The sequence below is a fragment of the Lontra canadensis genome, unplaced genomic scaffold, assembly GCF_010015895.1.
Source record: "Lontra canadensis isolate GAN:19392208 unplaced genomic scaffold, GSC_riverotter_1.0 scaffold111, whole genome shotgun sequence".
Classification (NCBI taxonomy): domain Eukaryota; kingdom Metazoa; phylum Chordata; class Mammalia; order Carnivora; family Mustelidae; genus Lontra; species Lontra canadensis.
Genome location: NW_022631105.1, coordinates 2842393 through 2865809, shown reverse-complemented (window position 1 = coordinate 2865809; position 23417 = coordinate 2842393). Strand labels below are relative to the sequence as shown.

At 45.6% G+C, this 23417-nt stretch overlaps 1 protein-coding gene across 2 annotated transcripts; it reads left to right on the top strand.

The window, feature by feature from the left end:
• The first annotated feature begins 7185 nt into the window (after positions 1-7185).
• Positions 7186-22928, top strand: HTR5A (5-hydroxytryptamine receptor 5A). Of its 2 annotated transcripts, XM_032840254.1 has the most exons (4): positions 7186-7233; positions 8523-8650; positions 9579-10265; positions 22374-22928. In XM_032840254.1, the coding sequence occupies exons 2-4, from the start codon at positions 8642-8644 to the stop codon at positions 22704-22706; spliced, it is 1029 nt and encodes a 342-aa protein (XP_032696145.1). In that variant the 5' UTR covers positions 7186-7233; positions 8523-8641; the 3' UTR covers positions 22707-22928. The 2 variants fall into 2 exon arrangements, with proteins under 2 accessions (XP_032696145.1, XP_032696144.1); XM_032840253.1 differs by having other exon boundaries at positions 8523-10265.
• The last annotated feature ends 489 nt before the right edge of the window (positions 22929-23417 follow it).

The window sequence follows — 23417 nt, the reverse complement described above, 5'->3', positions numbered from 1 at the left end:
ACCCACGGATAAGGTGATAAAGTGGGGACACTGGTTCAAGAGGGTGTTATGGGGGACTCTGTATCAGAGGCTCAGAACCTCTCTGGGTCCTCGGAGAGTTGTGCTGCCGGAGACCCTGCAGGCAGGAAGGACGGAACCATATGTGCGGCAGAACAGCTGCCCTCCTCAGGTGGCCGGAGCCAGCGTGGGGGGGTCTGGGACACTGTGCAGGTGTGGCTGGTGGGTCCCCTCAGTGGATGGTCCTGATGTGGGGCCCGCACTGGTCTCTGTTTGCAGGCTGGCTCATGGGCAGTGGCGGTAACTGAATGAGGCTTGGTGGGAGGGGGTCTGTCCTGTTCTACCACGGCTTCTCCATGCAGCTGTTGGCCTGCACCGGGTGGGCCAGTGACAGACGATGACTGTCCCCAGCTGGCTGGGACATTCTGCCATCAGGATTTCATCCTGCGTGGCTGCCCCGTGGAGCACGTTCAAAGTAACTGGAAAAGGGAGAAAGACATTCTCCCTGTGTGTGTTCCCTGTGGTTCCTCCACATGTTGCTTTCACGGACCACCTTCTTCCCAATCTCCCACCTTCCTGGCCTTTAGAGCCTGCTCACGAGTCTTCCTATATTCTTACTTCAGGCCATTTCTCTTTCCACACCAAATGGATGATCGGGGACACCACCCAGAGCTCCGTCTGGTAGGAGGTACCGTGTTTCAAGGCCACCTGGAGTGAGGCCATGAGCAGCAGCGGTCTTTCCTCTGGCTTGGGCCAACGCCAAGTGACGTGTCTGTGTGACCCTCTCCCAGCCTTTCTCATAGCCCGTCAGCGAGTCAGGCAGCCACAGCTTTGAGCTGAGGGGCAGGTGCTCACATGGCGATGACAGGGTCAGGCGGTCTAGGGTACCCGCTTGTGGAGCTTGCTTATGTCTCTAGCTCTGCTCTGGAGCATTTCCATTTTAGGCTCTTTTGCTGCTGCCCCCTGCCCAGTCTTGTGGGTGGGGCTGCGAGATTCGGGTCACAGTGGCTCTATTTGTTCTAGCGCTACTTCATGTCCTGTGCTCGGATGCTCTCTCCCCACCGAACCGCTGGTGCACCATGAGGTGCTGTTCCAATGGCGTCAGGCTTTGTGCAGATGGCCTGACTTCTTATCAGAACCCTAGGAGTTCATACTGCGACTCCTTCATTGGTGCTCACTACAAAGTCTACATGGAGTCTCTTCCCATCCCGGGTACATCTAGTACCATAAGGCTTGCCAAGTCTCAAGGCCCAAGCCAAAGGGCGACTTTCCCTGCCCCCAGGACCTCTGGTAGATCCCTCTCCTGCTCTCAGCCCCAACCAGAGCAGGCCGCCTCTTCATGTTACTGGGCATATGAATCAGAGCCGTGTTCTCAAGTGTGCAACGTGCTGCCCACGGCATCCAAAATGCCTGCCATGGGTTATGCTCCCCTTCCAGAGGACCAGTCCCAGATGCGGCCCTTTTTCTTTTACTTGGGAAGGAGTGTTCTGTCACGTACCCAAGAACTAGACCCCTAACATCTTCCCTAATAGAGTAGCTGCCTGGATCCTGGAAGGGTCTGCGCCCTCCCCTCTGCAGCACACACGTTACCAAGGACTAGCAAACGGCCATCCGGCTCTCTCAATACTCTGTGTTAACACAGTGGACCAGTGTGACATTCTGATGAAGGAACAACAGCACTTCTCAGGGCTGGTCTCAGGGCTCTGTTACATTCTGCAGAATGACTGGGGCTCCCAAAGAGATTTTACTTCCATGAGTTCTACCTATGTATACTTACTGGAAGATAAATTTAAACGGACAACATTAAGACTTACTTGTGTATTAATCTGTTAACAATAGTAACTGCTAGTATAGTAATAGTATATAGTATATATACTATGTATACTATAGTAATAGTAATAATAATAGTAATAGTAAACATTATGTGTTTACATAAATGCATGTCTTTAGGAAAAATGAGTATTTTTTAAAAGTTTTTGAGAGGCATTGTTCAACATTTTTGCAAATCTTTTCAAGACAGCTGGAATTTCCTATCTGTTTCTGCATTCCATCTGTTGTGATACGTTGTTCTGGTTTAAGTTTATGAAGAAAATCTAGCCTCACAGAAATGTATAGCTGAAAAGTGGAGGAGTATTTTAATAGTCTCTTTAGATAATTATGGATATTTTTCCGTGATGGCATATCAAAGCTCAAAATGTGGTAGTTTCTTAAAGGCTTGTTGTGATGCGGAAGTTGAGACCCTATCATGTACTCTGTGCACTTTGTTAGATTAAAGTCCACTGGTCTGTTTTGCCTTTGGGTTTTGTAGCATCATGCATTGGTCATTGGCTCACTCTGGAGCTATGTAGGCCTTCCAGAGGTTGACACGCTTCATTACATAACGTCAAAAACTCACATTTGTTAATATTGCCACCAATCTCATCAGAAAGGTCTTTAAATACTGGGAAGCTGTCAAATTCACAGTAGTGGATATGAGTTTTCCAAAAGTATAATTTTCACTTGAAAACTCACCTTTTATTATGGGCAACAAACTACCCATTGTTTTGCCTGAAGGGAAGGTTCTCTTCAATCATTTTGAGAAAATATCTGCCCAATACCAAAGACACCATAATTTATTATCTGTCAGTAGTTCTTTCAAGTAAAAATAGTGTTTCATTTTTTAAAAGAGCTATTAGTTCAACTCAATCACACGCATATTTTCCTTAAGACAACCATCTTCTTTCCATATACACTGGAAATGCTGTACGCATAGCTTCAATTGGTTCCACCGACTTTTAAAAAGACTTGTATTCAAAGGTCGAGATTTAATATATTTAATAGTATATAATTTAATATATTGATATAATAGAATTGTATTATTACAATTAATGTAATTTAATATGATTAACGCTTCCTTATGACATTTTAAGTGAAACTGGCGATTTTTCCTTTTGTTTTCTTCCTGCGAGAGCACAGAGTGGGGAATCCCAGTGAAGACGCGACAACCTCCCTCCATTGCTTTGACCTGCACTCGGCTGCCTACAGGTTAACTCACCGTTGTCCGCCCACCCTCCGTGACAGGGTCAACTCCGTGGAAAAAGCAAGCAGTGTCTTACTGTTACTGTGAGAACAGATTTGACCTTGAAGACCTGCTGCAAGCGATCAAGGAGCTCCTCGGGGTTTATGGAGACGCTGTGAAAACCACTAATCTAGGTGACCCGGGGTCCTTCAGACCGTTTTGACAGAGAGTGGGGGGTTCGGGTAGCCGTGAAGCAAGAACGTCCATGTTCGCCATGGACTGTTTCAAGGGAGTTGCATCTGCTTTGTTCTCCTGTGTGATGCGATGGGAAACTAGCTGGGGGCCAGCCCAGTGTCTGCAGACCAGTACTGGACACCGGGTTAGTCCTGCCAGCAGATAGGCCAGTTCGGCTGGATCTGCCCAGGCTGTGTAACTGTGCTAATAATACTTGTTTGGTCGCTCGCCCTCACTGGCCAGGACCAGCTGACGAGATAAGGATTAAGTAGTGAACTACATGAGAATGGCATAGGGAGGTGGTCATCTCTGCCTTTTCCCCTCAGCAGTGCTGTTATTTGTTATCGTGGCTGCCCGTTGGGGGCGGAGTTTTGGAGACACCTCTCGTCCTTCCCTATTACAGCAGCTTTTACCCCACAGGCCAACCAACCAATGTGGGGTTCTGCCAACTACCGTAAGTGCGCTCTCACCCTGTACTAATACCCACTGGGAAAGGTCCCCTGACCCAGCGCACCCGCTCTGATCTGGACCTGGACCAGGCCTCCACTCGTCGGCTGGCCTCCAATGGCTCCTGCTCCCGCAAGACCATAGCGGGACTTTGGATTCTTAAGCTTCAATGTCCATTCAGACTGTGTCCACCCGTCCTCAAAAGGTCCCGGTAATTTCCTATCTTCCCGGCACGGTGACCGGGCACTCGAGCTGCTAGTTCTCTGGGGGGAGGACTGAGGCAATCCCTCCTGAGCACACCTAGTTCTGCGTTATAGGGTCACTTACGAGAGGCACCTGCCTTCTCCTGCAGCTCACGTTCTGGGCCACGAAGTGGTCCCAGTGTGACCCCTGGGCAGATTGTGGCTCTTTCCTCGGCACTATCTACAGGCAGCCTCCTCGGCGGCCATGTTAGTTTGGGTGGAGGGCTTACCCCAACCTTAACCTCAACCAGTACTCTCGCCGGCTAGACCTCTGTCTAGGCTCGACGGTCACTGTGCTGCATTCACAGTCTCCACGGCTCACTCTGAACGGGTCCTTCCTGCCCCCCCACGCTGCCCTGGCCATTTGTTGCAGTAATTACGGGAGGAGCAGCACCATGTTATCTCCGAGGTGCAATTTCCATACCCATGTCCTGCTCTTACTGTATAAGATTTCTGAAACAACTTAGCATTTATGCTTTCCTGACTTCCCCTTCTTCAGAATAATTAAGCTTTCTAAAAAAAAGTTATCGTAATTTTCATGTTACGGCATTTCCACTCAGAGTGCCTTAATTGTGCCTACATTAAACAGGAAAAAGAGTAGTTTACTTGGGAGATCGTTTTTTTTTTTTTTTTCCTGATTTTGTCCTTTGAGCAAATACTAATGGAGCCTAATACATTTTAGGCTCTGTTGGGTGTGATAGGAAAACAACCTTAAAGAAACATTGTCTGACTTAAGGAATTAATTATTCAGCCTAATGAATTGCCGATGACTAGTCAACCAGGTCATGTAGTTCATTCAGGAAGACGTGGAATTGGGGCCAGTAATTTGTGCTCAAGTGAATGGTGGTTTGTGGCCAGTAATTTGTGCTCAAGTGAATAGCAGGTGGTTTACTGCTCTTGTGCTGCTCTGAATGATGACCTGTCACCCTTGCCGCATGCTCTCCCCAACCAAGTCTATGTGTGTTGTCCTCTGCGGATGGACCCAGAGAATGACCCAGAGTTAGTGGTCTCCAAATGAGGTACCATGCAGGTGTGTATAAGGCAATCAGTGGGGGTGTGGGCTGAAAATAACTTCTACTTGTCCCCCTTTATCCTTTGAAAAAGGAAAAAACACACTCTGTCCTATATAATCTAGATTATGACTCGCACATTTCTTCTTCTGGTCACAGGGTCTGTAGGGAGCTTGAGACACCCTGGATGAAACATAAGATCTCCACCAGCGCCTCATTCTTCAGCTGTTAGGATATTGTGACTTGTGGTTGTTTTCTACTGTTAAGTCAATTAGATGAGGAAAAAAGCCAGACTTTTTATGTATAAACAGGGGTAAGCAACTGTGTTAAAAGTGTGGGGACCACTGTCTCTTAAGCTGTAGCCTAGATGTGTGCTAGTCATTCTATCCATGATCCATTTCTGTTTTCTTCTTGACAAAACAGCAAGCCTGGATTTTTGTGGCCATTATTAGGAATGTGGAGGAGGTAAGCCTTTACGCCATGCAGAATGGCTCCTGTCATTATTTTTATCTTCTATCACCTTTGGAAATTTGGTTGGGAATAACACTGAGCTATAAATTTTTTGGTCTTTCCCTTACCATTAAGTGGTCTCTTAGGGCTGCTATGGACTGAATTGTAGCCCCCCCCCCATTCATATGTTGAAATCCTAATTCCCAGTGTGACTGTATTTGGAGAAAGTCTTTAGAAGGTTAAATTAGGTCATGACGGTGGGGCCCTTATCCAATAGGACTGTGGCCTTAGAAGAGAAAGATCCCCTTCTCCCCCCCCCCCCCTCCCAACTGTCTGCAAGCCAGAAAGAGAACCCTCATCAGAACCTGTCCACGCTGACACTCTGATCTCAGACTTTGAAACTCCAGAACCGTGACCAGGTCAGTTTCTGTTCTGTAAGGCGCAGTCTGTGGTGTTTTGTTATAGCAGCCCAAGCTGATAAAGACTAAGGCTTAGCCTTTGTAGTTAACTGTTGTGAAATCTTCATTATTACACAGTAAAACAGGCAGATCAAGAGCACAGATTGGGTTACACTCAGGCTCAAATCTCATGTGGTTTTGGGCAACTTCCTTCAGCTCCAGGAAACCCATTTCCTCAATTATAAAGTAGGGATAATAGGGGCACCTGGGTGGCTCAGTCAGTTAGGCGTCTGACTCTTGATTTCCACTCAGGTCAAGATCTCAGGGTCATGGGATCAAGACCCACATCAAGCTAGGTGCTGGGCATGGGATCTGCTCAAGATTCTCTCTCTCTCTGTCTGCCCCTCCCCCTTCCCATGCTCTCTCCTTCTCTGTCTCAAAAAATGAAATAAAAATAAAATAAAGCAGGGATAACAATTCCTTAAAATTTATTTGAGGTATGATCATACAGGGATAATATTTGATACCTGGTTTAGACTTTATACACTAACAATGATGTTCTAATCATTTTTTGATCTCATAAAATTGTGGTGGTTTAGATGGGTAGGAAAAATCTTATCCCTCCAATCCTTGCAAGTGGGGTAGAACAAGGTTATATTCTGCACTTCCCCATTTTTCCTCATTTTTAAACTTGGAATTAAGAATCTTCATTTGTAGTTAAACTCCTACTTGAATCAAATAGATGCATACCTTCCCATTATAAAAAATGTGCAGTCATCATTTTTCTATATGCCAATCACATGGCTCAATCACAAGATGTGGGTAACTACAAAAGACACCAGAACTTGCATCTAGTTGTTGCTAGAATGGGCACAAACCACGTTTTATAAAGATGTGTTTCAGTAGATGTCTTGTAATTTGTCACCATGTCTATAAAACCCCCACATAGTATATCATCTTGGTTTTATCTTTTGTATGTATCTTTTGTTGAATGTATTTATTTGTGAGAGCTGCTGCAACAAAATACCACTCACTGAGCGGATTAAGAAACAGCAATCCTCCCCCTTTTTATTTCACAGTTGTGAAGGCCAAAAGTCCAAGATCAAGGTGTCATCAAGTTTGGCTTCTCCTGAGGCTTCTTTCGTTGGTTCACCAATGACCACCTTTTTGCCGTGTTCCCACTTGGTTTCCTTCTGTGTGCACACATTTCTGGTCTCCCTTTGTGTGTCCAAATTTCCCTTTGCTATGAGGACACCAGTCTGACTCACCCTAAGAATTTCAGTTTAAATTCATCTTTTTAAAGATCCTGTTTCCATATGCAGTCCTGTTTTGAGGTACTGTTGCTTAACACTTCAACACAGGAAGTTTGAGGGAGAAGGGGACACAATTCAGTCCGCGGGAAGTGAAGCAGGAAATTCTACCCAACAAAACTGGCCTTCAGAGGTGCTTTATGGCAGGTAGGAGTTCTATACCTGTTTACATTTTTTTTTCAAGCTAAAATCATGGCCATGCTCTAAGATAAAGAAACTGAAATGTTCTGATTTCTCTTTGTGTTTCTGTAAGTGATAAACCAGAATTTCTCAAAAACTTTGGTTCTCCTTGAGATGCTCCATTGGATTTCTTCTTTGTGAGAGCATTTGGCTGTACTCTTACCTATGCGACACTCCAATTTTTACAAAAATGTCCTCCATCATCCCCGGCTTGGCCCCTTATTTGACGGCTTCTCACTGAACCCTCAGTGCGGACTTCTAGCTTCAGTACACAGTGCCAGTGGGGAATATTCTTGGAACCCATGGTGGCTTTTGAGATCTGTATCAGGAGATCCCTGCACCAAGGCCTGCTGCCTATGGGATGTGTAGTTCACCCATTATTCCTGATCATGGGCTCCGGAAACTGAATGCAGAATAGTTCAGACCATTTGCTTCAAAGATGAAGATTCAGAGTTTACATCTCATCCCAGTTGGTTCTATGGCTTCAAGAAGGTGATGTGCTCTGAATGAGCTCAAGTTTTCCCCTTGACTAGAGCCACATAAGGTATCCCGGTACACAAGCAGCCACCATCAGCTGTATTTAGGGGCATTTGGTGAAACAGCTCTGTGTATAAACTTGTATTTAATGAAGAATATTCTCATCAATATTTCCTAACAGGATTCTCTCCTCTGGGTCCCAGCGGAGGATTTTCTCTCTTTCCAGGGCCTTCTCTTGGTGCTCATTGTACTCTGTTAGAAACTGAATCTTGTAACAAAACACATTTCTTATCTTCAAATAACTGAAAAGCTTTTGACCAAACTTGTGGCCAACCACTTGTGAATGTATACGACTTCGTAACGCCAATTATATGCACTTTAAAAATGCTTGATGCCATCTCATATTCTTTTCTGTCATATTGTTCTTCTTATTTTAGTTTATTTTATCTTGCTATATCACATCTCCCTCTGTGAAGTGCTTTCTATCATAACTTCTGGGTAGGAATTTTTATTTTTTCCCAATTACTATGGATGTGTATATGGTCATGTGTGTATGTGGAAGGAAAGAATTAAATGCTTCCTCTTTCTTTCTAGTGAGAGGGAGTTTTTATAACCAATTGTATCCCCTATTGCCTTTCAAAGGAAGCAAATCCAATGGGGAGCACTGGAAGACTGCAGCTTCTCTGTGATTCTAGGACATAGTTTAAACGTGATGGTTCCAATACCTCAGCCATTTCTAGGAACAGCAGTAAATGCTCTCTTGCCTTTTCTCCTTAAAGGAAAACTGTCCCTTAGGGGAAGCACCAGGTGTTGTGTGGGGAGGACGCAATTGTGTACTGACATCTTCAGGAGAAGAAAAGCCAGTGATACCATCTTAGAACCGTAACTAGAAACGTGCATGCTTAAGGTAAGCCCCTCCGGAGAGCTGAGAACCCACTCAAGGTATCCAGACCACCCCTGGAAGGACGTGGGTAGGGGGTAGCTCGAGGAATGCTTCCAGGAGAGTTCCTTGGTAAACTTGATCCACTCGGGAAACGCGTTTCAGGAAGCAGGGCCAGTACCGCGGACAGCACCAGGACCCCCGCCCGGGTCGGGGGAGGCAGCAGCACCACGGACAGCACCACCGTGAGCGAGCACCGCGCGCGCTCTGGGCGGAGGGGCGGGGATAGGGGACCTTATCAGCTGATGCCTTACGTAGGCTGGATCCCCACTTTGAGAAGGCAGGTCTGGATCGGCGCGCCAGCGTTCCGCCCCAAAGCCGCGGCCCCAGACGGCGTGGCGCTGGGGCTGGGGGGATAGCAGGAGGCAGATCCCAGAAAAAAGGCCCCTGCCTGGCTTCCCTGGCACGGGGTTGAGGCTGCAGCCTGCTGCCTGGAGAGAGGGGCGAGTAGGGAGGCAACGCGCAGCGAAAGTACTGCTCTGACGCACCAGCACCCCCTCCCGCACCCACAGGCTCCGGGGGCGCCCAGCTGCCCCCCGACTTGGGAGATGCTCAGCTCTGGGTGACCAGACTGCTGTCTGTGCGGGGGGGAAGAGCCTGGGCATGTGACAGCTTAGGAGGGCCCTGGCTGCGCTGCGAGACACAGCCCAGCACCCGCCTCTCAGCCACACCGTCTCCCGCGTATGCTCACTGGCAGGAGGTTTCGTAAACAATCCCCAGAAACCCCGCCACCAGCCAGAGGTCGCAAACACCCCGAGTGGCTCCGGGCGCAGGGGCCACGACTGTGTTCCCTAACGCCCCTTCTGCACGCACCCCGGGCCAGTCTCCCGACCCAGCGATGGATTCACCTGTGAATCTAACCTACTTTTTTCTCTCCACCCCCGCCCCTTCGGAGACCAACCGCAGCAGTCTTGACGCCGAAGACCCGCGCCCCAGCCCGCCCCTCCACTCTGTCTTCGGGGTGCTTGTTCTGACCTTGCTGGGCTTTCTGGTGGCTGCGACGTTCTCCTGGAACCTCCTGGTACTGGCGACCATCCTCCGTGTGCGCACCTTCCACCGGGTTCCGCACAACTTAGTGGCATCCATGGCCATCTCGGACGTGCTCGTGGCGGCTCTGGTCATGCCGCTGAGCCTGGTGCATGAGTTGTCCGGCCGGCGCTGGCAGCTGGGTCGGCGGCTGTGCCAGCTGTGGATCGCGTGCGACGTGCTCTGCTGCACCGCCAGCATCTGGAATGTGACGGCCATCGCGCTGGACCGCTATTGGTCCATCGCGCGGCACCTGGAATACACACCCCGCGCCCGCAAGCGCATCTCCAATGTTATGATCGTGCTCACCTGGGCGCTCTCCGCCGTAATCTCCCTGGCGCCGCTGCTCTTCGGCTGGGGGGAGACATACTCCGAGCGCAGCGAGGAGTGCCAGGTGAGCCGCGAGCCCTCCTACACCGTGTTCTCCACCGTGGGCGCCTTCTACCTGCCGCTCTGCGTGGTGCTCTTCGTGTACTGGAAGGTCTACAAGGCCGCCAGGCTCCGCGTGGGCTCCAGGAAGACCAACAGCGTCTCACCCTGGCCGGAGGCTGTGGAGGTGGGTGTTACAGAGATCCTTGAAAATACTTTACTTGCATTCGCTCAGGCTTTATCTCCAGCACATGGACTGCAAAGTTTGTAGAAAGTGAGCTTTTTAGCTTTTTGGCGGGGGGGGGGGGGGGGGGGAGAGGAGGGGAGGGTGGGGAGAAGCGGGCAGGACGGATGGTAACATGACTTGGCAGAACGATGGCTCAACATCAGGCAGAGCAGATTAATGTTTTAGGCCAGTCTGCTTTTTCCTTCGTAAATCGAAGCAACTAATCTTTCAAAACTAATCTTTCAAAAACAGAGTATCTCCTGGCTTACCACCTGCTGTCCTGCAGTGTCCTCTTTCAGGCGTTCACCCATTTCAGAGCCTGCTTTGGTTAGACACTTCCACTGCCTCTGTGTTGCCTTCTGGGTCTGTTTCCAGCCCCATCGGGCCGTTTGTGGGCCGCAGAGGGTCACTTGTTCGCCTTCCCAAACAAGCGACAGGAGGAAATTAAAAATCTAAGGCAGACAATCCCCAGGTCTTTACAAGTAGCCTTTTCTGTGAGACAGTAGCTACGCAACAATGAAGTCTCTTCTCCTGTCCTCTTTCCACCATGCTTTCCTGTTTGGTTGTTAACTCTTAGTAATCCAGCCCTGTGACTGCAGATTCAGGAAATGCATGACTGGAGCCACGGGTGTAAAGATAGCTCTCCCCCCACCAGCTCTCACTGCCAAGGTCTTCCCTTGAGCCCAATTCATGTATTTAAGTTAGGTCAGAAGTCTACACAGCCCCAGTTTCTGTTCTTGGCTCTGGAACAACATAAATTCCATTAAGCATATTAAACCCACACTGTGTATGGGCTTGGTGCAGGGAGTGAAGAAGGATAAAGACATCATCTTTCCCAGGAAGAGCTCCCTCTAGTAAGGGTGATAGACACCTCCCGTGAGTGCTGTGATACGGTTGTGTTTTGGGATCGGTAGCTAATTCCAACAACAGTCCATCAAGCTCAGAGGGACCAGAGGTGTAGGTAAGGGAGAAGAAAGTGTGTCCTTCTAGAAGAGGGAAAAGGGGGTCAGAGGCTACCTGTCCTTTTATCCAGAACAATGGCCTCAAGCAGGGGGTGATTTATCCCCTCCAGGGGCCATTTGGAATGTCTGGAGATGTTAAGATTGGTGGGGGGGGGGAAACATTGTTAATGCACCAGACAGGCCACCACAACAAAAAATTATTCAGACCAAAATGACAACAGTGCCAGATTGGGGAAACCCTTTGCTATTAGATTTCGGAACTGAATGAGGAGAGCCGATGGGGCACCAAACTGCCCGGGGCTTCCACATGCATGACGATCCACCCCAACTCCGGGCCAGGAACAAGAGCACTGGCCACCTTCAAGCGTCCTCCTCCCACATACCTCTTCTGCCAGGATGCTTATCCAGGCCAATGGTTTACAGCCAATACCAGACACAGCTGACAAGGAAAAGCAGTCACAGTTCCATCTTGTGGAATTTACTGTAAAGTGATGCAGCCTTTCACTGCTCTGCTCTGGAGAGAACACTAGCAAAACATTTTGACATTGTTCTGCTTTTATATGTATTTTTTACACCATTTTATTTTCTCTCTCTCTCTCTCTCTCTGGCACGTAACTTAAGAAAATAGGGCCCTTGGTTTGCAAGACCTTCAAATGGTCCAGGGCTCCACTATTACTGGGAAGGGTGAATTACAAACCAGGTCTCCTGCTTTTTCCCTGGTAGCAGGTGCCAAAGTTTCCATATAGAGTCCTACCCCCAACTGGCTGTGTTACCTAGGGAAACACAACACTTTTTCCTTGCTTCTTTGTCTGCTAAGTTTTCTTCAAATACCTACTGAAAGCCTAACCTCTGTCAGACACTGAGATGGGAGGGGCAACATGAGATGGGCCTTGCCCTTGACAAAGCATGTCATCATGCACCACTACTAAATGTCTGGCATAAAAAGATCATGCTGGGTTTACTGCTGACTAGTCTGTGGCAGAGCTGTGCTGGCCAGCCACAGTTGCTAATCTTTTTTTTTTAAAGATTTTATTTATTTATTTGACAGAGAGAGATCACAAGTAGACAGAGAGGCGGGCGGAGAGAGAGGAGGGAGCAGGCTCCCTGCTGAGCAAAGAGCCCAACTCGGGACTCGATACCAGGACCCCGAGATCATGACCTGAGCCGAAGGCAGCAGCTTAACCCACTGAGCCACCCAGGCGCCCCACACAGTCGCTAATCTTAAATGGCATTTTTGGGAGGCAATGGAGATCTAGGGGATGTTGCGGGGGGTGACTTCATCTGCCTGAGTCTTTATTTTTTTTATTTTACTTAAATCCAATTCATTAACATAGAGTGTATTATTAGTTTCAGAGGTAGAGGTCAGTGATTCATCAGTTGCATGTAACACCCAGTGCTCAGTGCATCACGTGCCCTCCTTCATGCCATCACCCAGTGACCCCTTACCTCTACTGCCTCTCCTCCAGCAAGCCTCAGTTTGTCCCCTAGAGTTAAGAATCTTTTATGATTTGTCTCCCTCTCTGATTTCATCTTATTTTATTGTTTCCTCCCTTCTGCTATGATCCTTTGCTTTGTTTCTTAAATTCCACATGTGAGTGAAATTGCATGATAATTGTCTTTCTTTGATTGACTTATTTCGCTTAACATAATATCCTCTAGTTTTAGCCACATCATTGCAAATGGTTAAGATTTAAATTTTTGATAGCTGAGTAATATTCCATTGTTTATTTTTTTGATATTTTCTTTAAGGTAAATTTTAATTTTTTAATTTTTTAATTTTATTTTTTTCAGTGTTCCAAGATATTCCATTGTTTATATATACCACATTTTCTTTACCCATTCATTTGTCAGTGGACATCTGGACTGTTTCCGCAGTTGGGCTATTGTGGACACTGCTGCTGTAAACATTGGGGTGCAGGTGCCCCTTTGAATCACTACGTTTGTATCCTTTGAGTAAATACCTAATAGTGTGATTGCTGGGTCATAGGGTAGCTCTATTTTTAACTTTTTGAGGAACCTCCATATTGTTTTCCAGAGTGGCTGCACCAGCTTGCATTCCCGCCAACAGTGTAGGAGACTCCCCTTTCTCCACATCCTCGCCAACACCTGTTGTTTCCTGACTTGTTAATTTTAGCCATTCTGACTGGAGTAAGGTGGTATCTCATTGTGGTTTTTATTTGTATTTCCCTGATGCTGAGTGATGTTGAGCATTTTTTCATGTGTCTGTTGGTCATCTGGATGTCTTCTTTGAAGAGCTGTCTGTTCATGTGATCTGCCCATTATTGACTGGACTTTTTTTGTTTTTTTGGGTGTTGAATTCTTTATAGATTTTGGATGTTAGCTTTTTATCTGATAAGACATTTGCAAATATCTTCTCCCATTCTGTAGGTTGTCTTTTAGTTTGTCGGCTGTTTCCTTAGCTGTGCAAAGCTTTTTATTTTGATGAAGTCCCAATAGTTCATCTTTGCTTTTGTTTCTCTCGCCTTTGGACGTGTCTGGCAAGAAGCTGCGGTGGCCAAGGTCCTAGAGGTTGCTGCCTATGTTCTCCTCTGGGATTCTGATGGATTCCTGTCTCACATTTGGGTCTTTCATTCATTTTGAGTTTATTTTTGTGTATGCTGTAAGAAAATGGTCCAGTTTTGTCCTCCTGCATATGGCTGTCCAATTTTCCCAACACCATTTGTTGAAGAAACTGTCTTTTATCCATTGGACATTCTTTCCTGTTTTGTTGAAGATTAGTTGACTATAGAGTTGAGGGTCCATTTCTGGGTTCTTTATTCTGTTCAACTGATCTATGTGTCTTTGTGCCAGTACCATCCTGTCTTGATGATCACAGCTTTGTAACATAGCTTGAAGTCTGGAATTGTAATGCCTCCTGTTTTGGTTTTCTTTTACAGCATTCTTTTTTTCTACTTAAGGTCTTCTGGTTCCATACAAATTTTAAGATTATTTGTTTCAACTCTGTGAAAAATGTTGATGGTATTTTGATAGGGATTGTATTGAATGTATATATTGCTCTGGGTAGCACAGACATTTTAACAATATTTGTTTTTCTAATCCATGAGCATGGAATGTTTTCCCATTTCTTTGTGTCTTCCTCAATTTCTCTCATATGTACCTTATTGTTTTCTGAGTACAGATTATTTCCCTCTTTGGTTAGGTTTATTCCTAGGTATCTTATAGTTTTGGGTGCAATTGTAAATGGGATTGGCTCCTTAATTTCTCTTTCTTCTGTCTCATTGTGTATAGAAATGCAACTGAATTCTATGCATTGATTTTATATCCTGTGACTTTGCTGAATTCCTGTGTGAGTTCTAGCAGATTTGGAGTCTTTTTTGGGGGGGGGGGTTTCAACAAGAGGATTGTGTCATCTGTGAAGAGTGAGAGTTTGACGACTTCTTTCACAATTTGGACACTTTTATTTCTTTCTGTTGTCTGGTTGCTGAGGCTAGACTTCCAGGACTATGTTGAACAGCAGTGGTGAGAGTGGACATCCCTGGTCATGTTCCTGACCTTAGGGGAAAAGCTGTCAGTTTTTCCCCTGTGGGTTTTTCATATATGGCTTTTATGATATTGAGGTATGTTCCCTCTATCCCTACACTACAGAGTTTTAATCAAGAAAGAATGCTGCATTTTGTCAAATGCTTTTTCTGCATCTATTGAAAGGATCATATGGTTCTTATCCTTTCTTTTATTAAGGTGGTGTATCACGTTGATTGATTTGCAGATGTTGAACCACCCCTAGATCCCAGGAATAAATCCCACTTGGTTGTGGTGAATAATCCTTTTAATATAAGTTGGATCCTATTAGCTAGTATCTTGGTGAGAATTTTTGCATCCATGCTCATCAGGGATATTTTTCTGTAATTCTCCTTTTTGGTGGGGTCTTTGTCTAGTTTTGGGATCAAGGTAATGCCTGCCTCACAGAATGAGTTTAGAAGTTTTCCTTCCATTTCTATTTTTTGGAACAGTTCCAGAAGAATAGGTATTAATTCTTCAAATGTCTAGTAGAATTTCCCCTGGGAAGCCATCTAGCCCTGGACCTCTTTTTTGTTGGGAGATTTTTGATTACTGACTCAATTTCTTTGTTGGTTATGGGTCTGTTCAGGTTTTCTATTTCTTCCTGTTTCAGTTTTGGTAGTTTATACATTTCTGGGAACTTATGCATTTCTTCCAGCTTGCCTAATCTGTTGGCATATAATTGCTCATAATATTCTCTTCTAATCATTTGCATTTCTTTGATGTTGGTTGTGATTTCTCCTCTTTCATTCTTAATTTTATTTATTTGGGTCCTTTCTCTTTTCTTTCTGATTAAGAAAGGTGCCAGGGGTTAAAAGAAGGGTTTCTGAGGGATGCCTGGGTGTCTTGGTTAAGCAGCAGACTCTTGGTTTTGGCTCAGGTCATGATCTCTTGGTTATGGGATTGAGCCCCACGTTTTGCTCTGCACCCAGTACAGAGTCTGCTTTGGATTCTTTCTCCCTCCCTCTCAACCCCTTCATGTTCATGCTCTCTCTCAAAAAAATAAACTAAATTTAAAAAGGAAAGGCCTCTGAAATTGGTTTATATAATGTATTTTATATTTTTATGTTTTAAATTTTCACAGCTGATTTAGATAGCTCCTCCCTTTTCTATCCTTCTACTTGTAAGCATCTGTTTTTCCCCTTCTGAGGGGACTCCAATGAACTTCACTCTCTGGTACAGATTTGTAGACCAGGACAATAAAAACTTCTTTCAATACTCTCATGAAGTTTTAAGTTCTATAACAATTTTTGTTTTTACTTTCTCTCTGAAGTTTAGGAAAAATCTAAGTTATAACTGTTAACTGAACTGCAGGCCAGGGTTTTAACTGAAAATCTATAGGTTTGACTTCTTACCTGGCACTTCTACTGTGTGACTTTGCTTTTTCTGAGACACCCCTAGAGACAGTGCATTTAGGAGTTTGAACAGAAACATGCAAGACCTAGTCTGCAAGGCAGGTGTGTTTGGGGATGTTACAAAACCTTTGAGACTACTTTAGAGTTAGAATTTTGCTTAAGACCTTAACATGCCAATTAAAGAAGCTGTTAACTGTTTGGTATTTCTCTCTCTTCTAAATGATTTAATTTATTAATTTTGGCTTGGTCAGAAGTTCCTTATAAAGATTTTTAAAAAGGCATTTGTCAAGAAAAGGACAAGAGTTAGGATTATAAGGCAATTTAAAATCAGAAGTCAAAGTTCTTAAAGGAGAAGTTAAAGACCTTGGCTTAGACAAACCATGACACACAAGAAAGAACCTCCAAGAGCTGTATGAATAATGTCTCAGGATCCCTGACCAGAGGCTAACAAGGCGCCACAGAATCACCAGCCCAACACTCACTGAGCTGGAATATGAGCTAAACAAAGTGACATTCTTTCACAAACTGAGACCCAAAGCAAAGTTTGATTCATTGCTTTCCACAAATTGCTCTTAGGTCTAATAGTCCTCAAACCATTAGCCCTTGGGTCTGACTTGGAATGGATTAGTAGCTTATCAAGGCAATGCCTTATAGAACAATCCTTTATACACTCAACTGAAAGAAAGGCTCTCCAGGAGAAAACATTTAAAAATTACCAATGAAACAAAGACTTTGCACGTATAGGCAAATAACAGCAAAAGCAAAGCAAGTAGCAGGAGAATAAGTACATTAAGGGCACAAAAAAATATTTGCTAAATGGTACACCTCCAGGATGAGAGATCTAATGGGCTTATGCAAAAATCTAAGTCAATTACCAAATGGTATACATCTCAATGAAAGGTCTAGTTACTTGATACAAAAACCTAAGCCTGAAGACCTTGAGGGAAGGCACTTTTGGTTACAAGTCGTAGGATAACGAAATGCAGAGAACAAGAAGAGCCAATGAGACTGGCACCCTGGCTGCAGATCCTGAGGGCAACTGGACCTTGGGGCCCAGAAAATACACCTGTGGTCCAAGCATCTTGGGAGCATCTTCAAAATGATGTCAGTGGACACTCTAGAGCTGTCTAAGGGCGATACGAGCACCACACAGAATCTGAGATGGAAACACAAGCCAAGCCTGCTGCTTACCATAGTAAGAAAAAGCTACATTTGTCAGGTACTGTCTCTAGCACAGGGCAGAATGCCAGCCATATCTGGGGCCTGGGGACAGCACGGAGTTCAGGAACTGGAGGGCAGTCAATGGATATCACCTTAAAGTGGGGTTACTCGGTGACACTGCTGTTGATTGGCGATCAGAGGAGCGTTTATTGGGGTGAGTCCTACCCTAGTTGGCAGCCATGGATTGGTTGGTTTGCAGGTTTGTATTCACAGAGCTGTATGGTCCCTGATCAGCCGGAGATATTTAAACACGTGGCAAGGCTCCTTGTGACCATAGCTACAGAAGAATCTGTCTTTTCCTAAGTTAGTTGGAAAGTTTGAGGAACGTTTTCACTCTTCCCCTCGTGGAGCCGTCACTCAACATGCAAGACCATTTCTAGTATGAGCATCCTGCCTCATCTGTCCGTCCTCTGTTCTGACAATGGTCTGCTCTAACTTGAAAATCACCCAAAACAACACTTCTGAGGTAAGGGTCTTCATCCCTGAGCTTCGTACCCATTATGGATGGTAATCTATCGATTATCTGTGATATTAATAGGAAAGTGCAGGCAAATGGTAGAGGAAATTAAGGAAACACATTAGATTTATGATTAACTGGTGGATTATTATTTAGCACACAACCATTTTGGAAAGATGAGAAGTCTAACATGTAAGTCCATGACCCCCAAAGAACACATATATGTGGAGAGATTAGGCTAATTGTTCACTTAGGGAAATTTTTTTTTAAATTTTCACCATAACAGTATTCATTGTTTTTGCACCACACCCAGTGCTCCATGTAATCCGTGCCCTCTCTAATACCCACCACCTGGTTCCCCCAACCTCCCATCCACCGCTGCTTCAAACCCCTCAGATTGTTTTTCAGAGTCCATAGTCTCTCATGGTTCACCTCCCCTTCCAATTTCCCCCAACTCCCTTCTCCTCTCTAACTCCCCTTGTCCTCCATGTTATTTGTTATGCTCCACAAATAAGTGAAACCATATGATAATTGACTCTCTCTGCTTGACTTATTTCACTCAGCATAATCTCTTCCAGTCCCGTCCATGTTGCTACAAAAGTTGGGTACTCATCCTTTCTGATGGAGGCATCATACTCCATAGTGTATATGGACCACATCTTCCTTATCCATTCGTCCGTTGAAGGGCATCTTGGTTCTTTCCACAGTTTGGCGACCGTGGCCATTGCTGCTATAAACATTGGGGTACAGATGGCCCTTCTTTTCACTACATCTGTATCTTTGGGGTAAATACCCAGTAGTGCAATTGCAGGGTCATAGAAAAGCTCTATTTTAATTTCTTGAGGAATCTCCACACTGTTTTCCAAAGTGGCTGCACCAACTTGCATTCCCACCAACATTGGAAGAGGATTCCCCTTTCTCCACATCCTCTCCAACACATGTTGTTTCCTGTCTTGCTAATTTTGGCCATTCTAACTGGTGTAAGGTGATATCTCAATGTGGTTTTCATTTGAATCTCCCTGATGGCTAGTGATGATGAACATTTTTCCTTGTGTCTGATAGCCATTTGTATGTCTTCATTGGAGAAGTGTCTATTCATATCTTCTGCCCATTTTTTGATATGATTGTCTGTTTTGTGTGTGTTGAATTTGAGGAGTTCTTTAGAGAAATTTCATATGCGAAGTGATGGGCATTGAGGGGCGTGTGTGCTGTGATGAGCACTGAGTGTTACATGCAGCTGGGGAGCTGCTGAACACTGAAAATAAACACATAAATAAATGATAACAGTGTTATAAAGATAATTAGGAAAAGTCTAATTTGGCTTGAATGTTCACTTTCTTTTACCTTATTACTTCTTTTTCTGTGAATCTACTAATGAGCATGTTGAGTATTTGGTAGAGTAATTCATAGAATTCAACTCTCCAGACTTGGTTAGGTGCCTGGTTGCTATCATTGATTAGTAAGGAGCAAAGATCTAAGGAGTCCCTGAGTCAGAAAGCCACAGGTGAGCCACCAAGAGACATTAGACAACTAGAAACCTAAAACCTCCCAGACAACAAAGATCCTCCTCCTAGCAGGGCCTCTGCTATCCCAGAAGCACCATTTTAAATCAGTGACCCTCTTTCTTCTGACAACTGAGTTGGTGTTGAATGCCACATCAAGAGAAGTGTCAGTGCTGATCAACATTTCACACTGAGGTCCTAGAAAATGTGCTTTTCCGAGACACATGGAGTTCTAGGACTAACCTATAAACAATTCCTGACTCCAAGCAAACCATAAAAAGAAAGTAATTAGAAAAAATATTTAACTTGAGTTTAGACTAGAACCCCAAGGGGTTCTCATGGAACATGGCAAGAATTGTTGAAACATGACACTTGAATCTTTGTTGGAAGGACCCGTGGATGTGGGCCCCCACCCTGCTGTACTAATAACTCCATGAGAAAGGAGCATGAATCTAACACCTGTGAAGGAACATTCTGCTGGAACACCCTACTGATGTGGGAGAAATCATCCTGAAGACAAACTTAGAAATACAATACCTGGAACCTGTTTGAGAACGCACTTCACTCACCAGGAGAACCGTGACATGGAGGAAAACCCTTGCAGGTCCAATGAATGTATGTTCTATTTGGGAATAGCTCTTCCTCTGTAAGAGCCTGGTAGGCTGTACCAGAAGAATGCGAGGTTTTATAGTATAATTGCCAAATAGCCTTTGAATCAGGGCTGCACGTAGGGCACTTAACCTCCCTTTACAAGGACCATGACTAAAGCCATGGGCTTCCATGAAACGGTCTTATAATAGTTAGGCTCCCTTTCCTAAGACTTATTTTTATAGAAATACTCAAATTCTACACTTAAATGTAGGTCATACACATGGACGAGCAACCACTGTGGTCCCATCCCTCAGATGAATGAAGAGCTACATCCTGACATGGCAGCCCTTTTGGATATAGGACGGGATCTGAGTGTAGGGATGGGCAGAATCTCAAGAGAGGCAGATACTCTGAGTGTCAATCACTAGGAAAGAAGATGGTTCCCCAGAATGGAAACCTTGCAACCTCTTCCACTATGCAACAGGAAACTCCTGCAAATTGAATGTGCAACTTTGGGGGTCTATCTCAGCCTTACAGAAGGTTGGCTTTACGTTGGTAGTTTTGTTGTGGAGCTCATTGTGTTTTGCAATGGAAAGTTGAGTATATAAAGGACTGAACGTGGGCTTCTGGAGTCAGTCTGCAAAGGCTAATGACCACAGGGAAGGCAGACATGGAGTCGCAATGGGAGGGGTTGTTCGGGTCCCAAGAGTGTGCCATATCTCAAAAGCCGGAATATCCGGGTGTGTGTTGCTGTGTTTATTTCTACTTTAACAAAAGTCTAGTTTTAGTGTTCTGCCTTCATATCAGCTGTGCTGTAGAGAATTAAGGGGTGGGTGCAAGGGACTCACAACCTGAGTGGCCAGTGTTACCACCAAAAAAGTGCTGAGAGGGAGGAGAATTTCTGGGGCGGGGGCGTGGTTTAACGGTCAGGACCAGAATTCTCCTTCAGTTGCCATCTTTGGAAAATGGGGGGAAATGTCTTCCCTGATGCTATTTTAGGATTGAGTTTTATTAAAAATTTGGTGGGTTTCCCTGTTTTATGCTGGAAAATGAAACTATACATTGTGTTTGCATTTCCGTAAATGAATTCCCCGCAATGCACTACCAGACATGTGACAATAATCTGAGAAAGCTTATTATCGTGCCATCTCGGGGTGAGACTGGGATGTAGAGAGACTTTCACTTCTCGTTTTATGTCTGTTGTTAAGGGGTGCAGCATGGTGCACTGTTCGTTCCAATATTGATGATCTTTTCAATTGTGCAAGAATCAGTGTTTCATTATTCAAGGAAATGATGGGAAGGCTATCGTACAAATTTAATAATTCATATATCAACTAATATCACTTTAACCATAGGATTCCTACATATGCCAGATATTTTATATGACAGACAAGACGATATCTTTTGACTCCAATTTATGGATGTAGCCATGAACTGGGTGGGTGGTTTAGGTTGACAGGAATGACCTTCTGACTTGGCTCTTCGTCTGAATGTTTGTGTGCTGCCTGAGAGAGAGCTATGTAATTCTCCTTTCCAAACGCACTGGGGTCACAGAATGCTGGTGTTGGGAAGAATAAAATCTAATATCCATGCGGTCTCACATACCAGTGAATGCTTGATTGGCCCGGAAAGCCTGCCTGGGCCGGTTAGCTTCCTAGTTTAGTAGATCTACCCGCTGTGATTTCTCCGTATTTAGGCTGTCTTTTTGCCAGATATTCCTTACTTCAATTCCCCAAAGATGGAAGTAAAAGGACTGGAATGGAGGGAAGAGCCCCTTTCCCAGAAATCCCACGTTTCTGGAGAAGGGACTGGAATGTGGACAGCCCAGTTCTGTGGAAACCTGCCCACAGGGGACCTGGGAGCACCCAACTGGGGAGAACCTAAGAGTCTGGAGTCTGTTTTCCATGAAAGTTGGGGAAAGGGAAGGACACAGAATAAGCCCCGAAGGAGATCAGTGTCCTGGTGAGTGCACTGTCCCCAACAGTCATAGGAAGCTGATACCAGAAGAAATTCTAGAAAATTCCTTCAGGGAGGATTCACATGAACACAGAAAGCTGTTAAAATTTCAGGAAATCGGGCTTTTATTGTCCAAGGGGTTGGTAAGGATTGAGCACGCTTTTGATTACTCCTGGACCTTTGTCAGTAAATTGTGTCCTGCATGACCGATCTATTTCTGTTTTCCTTGCTGAGTAGACAGCAGTAGGGAATTCGTCTTCGCCACATTTATTAGAGATGCTCCCGTTCTCCTTCCATTTCTAAGACGTAAGCACGCGCCCCAGCCCCATCCCCATGTTTCCACAGCTGAGGGTGGGCTCCACAGGCTGCCAGTTTCCCACAGCCGACTGTCAAGGACTTCCTCTTCCGATGGATGGGCAGGAGCCCAGCATCAGTGTCCGGTTCAGCTCACACACACCTGACGGGCATGAGGAGCCCTTCATGGAGGTTCTGCTGATCTTTTCCAGGCGAAGACCTCTGTGCAGCAGCCCCAGATGGTGTTCACCGTCCGCCACACCACCGTCACCTTCCAGACAGAAGGGGACACATGGAGGGAACAGAAGGAGCAGAAAGCTGCCCTGATGGTGGGCATCCTCATCGGGGTGTTTGCCCTCTGCTGGCTGCCCTTCTTCACCACGGAGCTCATCGGCCCTCTCTGCTCCTACGACATCCCCGCCGTCTGGAAGAGCATCTTCCTTTGGCTTGGCTACTCCAACTCCTTCTTCAACCCGCTCATCTACACAGCGTTCAACAAGAACTATAACAGCGCCTTCAAGAACTTCTTTTCTAGGCAACACTGAGCGTGAGGCCTGGGGAGGAAGGGGACAAGATCCTCGAACTCAGTGAAATTTCCAGCTCCATCTGCTTCCCCGTCCCTACCCATGGATCCCTTCCACATGGAAGAGGCACATCCTCCAGGCTCTCCTGGGTCATCTTCAGAACTAGCCCTCACTTCCCCACTCCTAGGTAGGAATGTGGGTCTTCACAGGCAGTTTGGGTGCCCTTTTTTTTTTCTTTTACAATTTTTAGGGGACGCCTGGGTGGCTCAGTTGGTTGGACGACTGCCTTCGGCTCAGGTCATGATCCCAGAGTCCCGGAATCGAGTCCCACATCGGGCTCCCAGCTGCTTCTCCCTCTGACCTTCTCCTTGCTCAAGCTCTCTCTCACTGTCTCTCTCTCAAATAAATAAATAAAATCTTTAAAAAAAAGAGTCTTTTACAATTTTTTAAAAAGATTTTATTTATTTATCTGACAGAGAGATCACAAGTAGACAGAGAGGCAGGCAGAGAGAGGGGGAAGCAGGCTCCCTGCTGAGCAGAGAGCCCAATGCGGGACTCAATCCCAGGACCCTGAGATCATGATCCGAGCCACCAAGATGCCCCTGGGTGACCTTCTTGATCTAACCTAATCTGTTATTGTTCACTCTGCACCTAACAGCCACAGACTTTGCCCACAAAATGCCGTTCCCCTCCCCCCAATCCACTCCAGCGTGGTCATCGTCCTGGCCCCAG